Source organism: Mus caroli, unplaced genomic scaffold (genome assembly GCF_978045245.1).
Source record: "Mus caroli unplaced genomic scaffold, Mus_caroli_1 scaffold_9, whole genome shotgun sequence".
Lineage (NCBI taxonomy): Eukaryota > Metazoa > Chordata > Mammalia > Rodentia > Muridae > Mus > Mus caroli.
In genome coordinates, this window is record NW_028227264.1 from 114,911,025 (window position 1) to 114,918,287 (window position 7,263).

General features: G+C 44.9%; 1 protein-coding gene across 3 annotated transcripts in view; it reads right to left on the minus strand.

Annotated features, from left to right (window-relative positions):
* The window catches only part of Tbc1d15 (TBC1 domain family member 15), a 62,981-nt gene extending 56,480 nt beyond the window's left edge, over positions 1–6,501 (minus strand). For 2 of the 3 annotated variants that reach the window (XM_021173958.3, XM_021173957.3), the window contains exon 1: positions 6,414–6,501. In XM_021173958.3, coding sequence (XP_021029617.2) covers positions 6,414–6,443 — 30 coding nt within the window. In that variant the 5' untranslated portion in view covers positions 6,444–6,501. Of the gene's footprint in view, positions 1–6,242; positions 6,346–6,413 lie in introns of those variants that run through there. The other variant, XM_085843169.1, reaches the window with a different exon arrangement.
* Positions 6,502–7,263: the final 762 nt, after the last annotated feature.

A 7,263-nucleotide genomic window follows, 5' to 3' on the forward strand; every position in this document is an offset into this window, starting at 1 on the left:
AAGAAAATCCACTGGAGTTCTAACAGGAGAATGTCTATAGTCGGCTTTCCCCTTTCTAAGCCAGAAGACTGTCTTAACAGCCAATGATGGACAGATCTGTGACAGCTTCAACTACATCAGAGGTGGCAGGAATCAAGAAAGGCGGATGGCAGGAAGATATGTAGAAGTGAGAACAACAGGACTGACTGTGTAACTTGACTCTGGGAGTGAGGGAAGAAGAGTCAGGAATAGAGCTGGTACAGAGACACTTTATGGAGACACAACGGAGACTCTTAGAGTGTGCCTGAGACATAGAAAGTGCAGCACTTCTCAATGAAGCAGGCCTGAGGCTTCATAAGGACACCAGTATATAAAACAATGTCAGACATGAATGAAACAAAATAATCTAGCAATCTGAGGAGTTACAAAATGATTCAATGGATGGCATCTCTTATGTTGGCAACATATATATTATAGTACAAGAAGCACAAAGAGCTGCAGCCAGGTTCAATCCCAGAGACTCCTATGATGGGTGATAACCTTAAGATGTGATGCCTATGAATCGTTATCTGCCCTCCACACACAGCTGGGTCATGCTGCACACATAATGATAATCAAGCGTAATTTACATTTTAAGCAATTCGATCTAAAACCCAGTGTTGGGCACCAACTGACTCCAGCACTGAGATGTGAGCAGGAAGATCAAAGTCTCACAGCCAGCCCTGGGTTCCACTGTTAAGTTCCAGACTTAGAATGAGATCAGGTATCAGTAAACAAAGGAGAAAAAACAAAGCAAAAATCCATGGTTAATGACCCTTACATCCAAAGAACCCACTATATAGCTGGTATTCAAATGCTTGGTAAGCTAAACACTATCACTAAAAACTATAAAGGATATATTCCTGTAAGAACCCAGTTAACTACACAGTATACAGAAGACCCCAGAAGGGGGGAAACTCTCCAAGAAAATCTACTAGACAGTGAGAATATCCCTGGTAGAGTGCCTAGTATACACAAAGCTATGGATTCTGTCCCCACATAAACCTGATATGGTACATGGTACCTGTGATTTCAGGTTTTGGGATGTGAGGGAATCAGATCGTTAAAGACATCCTCAGCTATACAGCAAGTTCAAAGCCACCTAAACTACAAGAGACTCACTCTGCTTTAAAAAAAAAAAAAAAAAAAATGTTTGAGAGTATTTCTCCACTCAACAGGAGGAAATCATATCTGCTACTGAACCTAGCCAACGATCCAGGGCTATAAAGTCATTTATCTTGGAGAACCCATAACCACCAGGTTTCTAAACCGGTATAATCCCTAACAGCAATCTATGAACATTTGTCCTTATTTGCACAGTAAGTGTAGTCCTCACCTCTCAGCATGGAAACTTCTCTTTGCAGCAGAGACCACTGCAGAAAAGCACCACCACCCCAACGCAGAGTGTGGAGCTCAATCCCAGTGAATACATCTACACCCCTGTGTCTCAGGGATCACTTCGGAAGAAGGAACAGAAAGACCCTAAGAGCCAAGGGACCAGGGAGTTCGCTGCGGGACTGCACTTCCTAGGACAGTCACAAATGACACCAATGACTGCTTGCCTACAGCTGTGAGCTGAAGGAGGACAACAGACATGCTCAAGTAGAGGACTGAGAGCTCAGGAGATCTCAGCTCTGCACCAAAACCCACAAGGCACTCCAACACCAAATGGTCAGCCCCAGAAACATACACAACCAACAGAGACTGAGCAGATTATATTAATGTGCTTCGGCAAATGTAGATACACATAAATATGTAACAACAATGAAAAAAAGAGGCCATGAATTTAGAGTAAAAGATGTATGGGAAGGTTTAGAAGGAAAAAAAAAAGAGAAGGGGAAAATATATTATCAAAACATTAAAAAAATTTAAAAAGAAATAGTGATGGCTTATCTCAAAATTAAAATATGAAAAAAAGAATCTTCTTTACCTTCCCAAAGCATGAATGACTTCACAGGACTGTACAAGTATCTAAGAGAAAGTGGAGGTGGCCAAGTTTAACCCATGCAATAAACTCTTACTAAAAAATGTCTTCAAAACAAATTCTGACAGGGTAACTGCTGACTTCCTAATAGTTTCAAGTTGTTCAAAACAAAACCAAATGAACAGAACAGGGCCTAGGGAAGTGGCCCCACAGGTAAAGTCCCTTGATGCCAAGCCTGACAACCTGAGTCCCATCCCACAGACGGTAGGGGGAACCTGACCCCAGCAAATTGTCCTCTGACCTTTACATATACACACCATTCACAGGCCCACACACTTTTTTTTTTTAAGTTTTGGGGGTCTTGTTTGTTTGTTTTTACTACCACAAGGCAATCAAGATGTCTCAATGGGTACAACAGCTGCCAGACAAGCCTGGCAGCTGAGACCAGTCCCCAAAGCCCAAAGAGAAGACCACCTAAAACAGCTCTCCTCCAACCTCCACAGCCACACTAAGGCGCACACACACACACTACCACCACCACCAACAATCTGTAAAACACAGAAAAAAATTATGTCTTCTAAAAGTCCTAGGGTGACAGAAAATGGACAATAGGATTTTATAATATAAAACGGTGGGTCTTAGGGGGCCCATCCCTCCCCATCTTCTCTATCGTTTGTTCTTTTCACTGAGTATCTATGATGTCAGGACCTAAGCAAGGTGCAGGTGAAGTGTTTCAAAATCTGACTTCATGACAGACAACCATCAACCTACAGGTCATCAGAATATAAAAATTCTCTAAAAATGCCACTGACTCCGAGCTCTTACTGTGTGTCTTATTGTGACAAGGTAGAGGATAACTATGTCTTTCTTCAGAAAACTGTGGTCTAGAAACCGTGAGAGCAACAGCTCTGTGATATATCCCCCATGCCTGGTATAGCTGGGAACAAATGTCCTCAATATTTGCAGAGTAAGAAAGTAACCAGCAGAGGATGCCAAAAACTCTTTCAAGCTATCTTTTTTCCTTTCCTTCATCCCAGGAACTCAGTTCTCCTCACTGTTACAGCAGAAGCAGACCAGTTGTTACAGTGTTTCTGCTTATCTCACTATCCAGAGGAACATGTCCCCACTCCGTTTGGTTGCCTTTTGAAAACATGGTATACATACATAGCAAAGCAAATTTGCTAACTTCTAAGAACTAATCAGGGTTGCCAATCAAACTACAACCCACTTTCAAAAACTGCAAGAAAAATGCCTCTACATATACATATATACATATACGAATAAACCCATGCACACTCTGCTGGATGGATTTTCCTGTCAGTTGACACAAGCAGTCATTTGAAGAGAGAAGCCCTCAGGTGAAGTTACAGACTGCCCTGTAGGCAAGCCTGTGGGGCATTTTCTCGATTAATGAAAGCGAGCTGAGTGAGCTGAGCAAGCCTGGAGGAGCACGCAGTTAGCTTTCTGCTCCGGTCTCCACTGCAGGTCCTGCCCTGACTTCCTCCAATGCTGGACTGTGACCTGGGAGTTGTAAGATAACATAAGCCCTTTCCTCCCCAAGCTGCTCTTGGTCATAGTGTTTCATCACAGCAATAGAAACCTAAGACACACAAACCCATCACCAAGAGGAGAATTCAGTGCACTCTATTGGTATTCTGTTTACTAAACCATGCTCTGGCTCCCACTGCAGGATGCTCGGGGATTGGTTCCGCTTTGGTTTTCCTTTCACCAGTGGAAACAGGCACACTGTAATCACATTTATATTGCACAGTAGGAAAGAGTCACAGAAGACCATGCTGTGTGAGCTAAACTCAAACTAGTTTGTTGGGAGGTGGGGTCTTTTAATAGTGGAGCAGGCTTCTCTCTACTTCCAATGAAAGAAAACACTGCCACATAGTAGCTCGCTAAAGCTTAATTTAAAAAACCAACCATTTAGTTCCCAGCATTATATACGTTCCCCTCTATTTCATAACTATACTACCTTCATATTTGTGTACTGCCTTCTGTTTCTTTGCAGAAACCCATCAGCATGAATAAATAACTATCCAAAACCAATATTACTTAACAATAGTTAGACATCTATATTTATCAAGCACATGCTTGATGCCAAGAATTACTCTAAATGTTTTACAAATATTAATTCATTTAACAACTCCATGCTGGAAGTATATTTATACCACTCTATGAAACTGGGTAATGGGCACAGGGAAGCTAAGTAATTTTCCCAAAGTCATACAACTCAAGAAGCCAAGCCAGGTTTGATCCTAAGCAATTAGGACTATCTCCTTAATTGGTGCCATAGGATAAGGACATTTATTCAGCATCCAAACACGATGTCTTGGGCTACAAAGCTAGCTCAGCTGTTAAAGGTTAGGCTCTCTACCAAAATGACAAAACTATGACGTCTAAAACACGGTATTCCTCAATACCCAAAATAAGAATGAAAAAGAGATAGCTACCACCCATACCAAAATAATATATTCTAGGTTTTAACAGTCTCCAGCCAATCAATTGCAGGGAAGCTGAGATAAATAGCAATGCCAGCACAGCACCCACTCCCGGCCAGGCCACACGTGGATGCGTTTAGTAATGAATCCTAGAATCCCACATAAGGCCAGTACTGTTGCCGTATTACAGAGGAAACAAAAACAGAGACTGGCTGAAGTCACTAGAAAGTGGCTACTTTATAAAAGAAAATCTGGCTCGACTCCACACTCTTAACATTACCTTTCATTCCTACTCTGAATAAAAAAGGTTAATTTCCTTCATCATTCCCAGGCCTTAGATGCAAAGAAAAGCAAGGTCATCTGCAGTTTCTCTCCACGCTGGACAGCAGCACTGCTGACACTGACAATTAGAACTGGCAGCCTAGAGTTTGGTCCTTCGGTGTGGGCGGGGCTTGTCTTGCCCAGTTTAACTTATCACAATAAGCTTCTGTCTTTGTTAACATCCACGAAGCAGCCCCGAACAGTCACCTCAGTCAAATAAGGTGATGAAGCAAAGTTACAAAAGACAAGAGTTAAGCTTGGGAAGTCAGTCTGTGAACGGTATACTAATGACTGCAGAAGGTGGGGAGCCCCTTAGGTCTCAGAACTGCTTTATCGAGGGTTCTTTTCAGAATCCATGCAAGCTGGAAAAGAGAAGTGTAGTTTAAGTTGTGAAGATCTCATCTTGGAAAGTACCAGACTGGCTCAGCCCAGCCCAAAACACCAAGATAACTTTCTAATTTGTAGTGAATCAAGAGATCACTAGCACTCATCTCAAATTAAAAAAGACCAAAAAATTTTAAAAGGGCAAGGATAGAAGTAAACCCTAAAAGAATGCCCAACCTATTTCCCGAAAGAGCCAAGAATACATAACGTATAAGCACTCCTGTTGCGTCTACTCCTAAGCACTCCAATACAGGATGCCCGGCATCCCTTCCGTTCTGCAGATAAAGACGAAGAACAGAGAAGTCTCAATTATCCAATTTCCCAAGGTCACAATTCAGATCAGCACGGAAGATAAGACCGGCATTTGTTATTCCACAATCTAAATCTGCTACTGCACAACCGCTGTCAAGTTCAAAACGCGGAGAAAAGCAGCGAAACATACTACGTGGAACTGAAGGAACAGCGGAAGCTATCTGCAACAAGTAAACAGGTCTTAGTGTTCTGAGTCATTACCAGCCGGTCACTGACGTTTGCGAAATAACTCGCCACTGGGAAACGCAGTCAGGTGCATCGCATGAAGCAGATAACCCTATATTCGCACAAGCTGGCTCTCTGCATATAAACTGCCAATCTAATCTCCTCCGTACCTAATGGTGGTTCCTAGCCCACTGAGAGGGTGTCACTGACAAAGCCTCCTGTAAAACAGCAGGGCAGACACCCACACACAGTAACGCCCCCAAGACATCTAGGAAACAAATGTTTTCATAAAGGCTTTTCTAGATGAGCCCAGCGCGGTGTCAATCGCCAGTTCCCAACCTAACGCCCGCAACCATTAACCATCTGGGTAATTTTTCGAACAGGACCCCAAGCTCTGAGGACAGAGTTGCAGAGCTCCTGGTCAGTTCCTCTGCATGGTGACTCGACGCCTTCCCCCAAAGACGAGAGAGAGCCAAGCAAGCCAGGGTGGTCAAAGGCTTTTTACAGGAGGAGGTTTTACAGTCGGAAGGGCAGACGTAAAGAACCAGAGTCACAGGGAGAAGGAACGGATTCAGGGGTTCCCGAAAGGATCCGCGCTGCGGGGCAGAGCCGGGGACAAACGCCCAGGCCTGCACCGCCTGGGAGCAGGAACCGTCTAACCCCGCGCTCACCCAGCCAGCACCCCGGAGGGGCAGCTCGCACCCCGCGGAGCCCCTTCGCTGTCACACGCCGGTCTCCTCTGAAGCCGACGTGGCTCGCCTGCCCCTCGGCGGCCGCCCTTCCGCCCGCCAGCCGCAGTCCACCGGTCAGGAGCACCCGCACCAGCCGGTGCCGTTACTCACCTTCCCGCTCACAACGCCCGCCGCCGCCATGTTCCCCCGCGCGTGCCTGGTGATGACGTAGCACAACCTCACGTGGCTCTCGGACTCACAACAACATCCGGTCGGGCTAAAATAACATCCGGGCGGGAAAGGGGCGGGGAGGAGCGGGAACGGCAGTTAGGCGCATGCGTGGTGAGGATGCTAAGAGGGTGGAGCCGTCGTGCTGCAGTGCGCGTGCGCGTGCTTCCCCCACATTTTAAATAGAAGTCTACTGCTTTTGAAGTTTGCCCGGGCGTGGCACTTTTAACTTGGGGAACGGCGAGTCTCTTGGGTGTGATGGAAGGAGCACCTTGTTTAGACCCAGAACACGATGCCACAGCTTTCTTGCTTTAAATAAGTCACGGTAAAATTGGAATTGCCTTGAACATCAGCCCTGAAGCTAATACACGCAGAGACATTTCCCCCTTGATATTAGAGGATTCTGAACCTGAGTATTGTTGCTGTCACTCACGCATGACCTTGAGCATGGTATTTTTATAGGAACTGTAGTTACTACAAGGCCCTTTATCGCTCCAGAGTTCAGGGTGCCTCCACAGCTTAGTGGTTATGATTTCAATTCCTAAAATTCACCCAAGCATCTGCATGTAACGGAGGGATTGTGTATGGCCATACGGATCTCCCCCATGTTTGGAAACAGATTGGTAAACTATTAAGTTCAAAATCTAATTCCTTCTCAGTGCAGCGCCCTGAGACTTAGTACACAATAAAATTGACGTCTTAGAGCAGTTAGCAATAGTTCTCCACCTACCTAATGCTGCGACCCTTTAATACAGTTTCTCATGTTTTGGTGAGGCCCCCACCCCAACCAAAA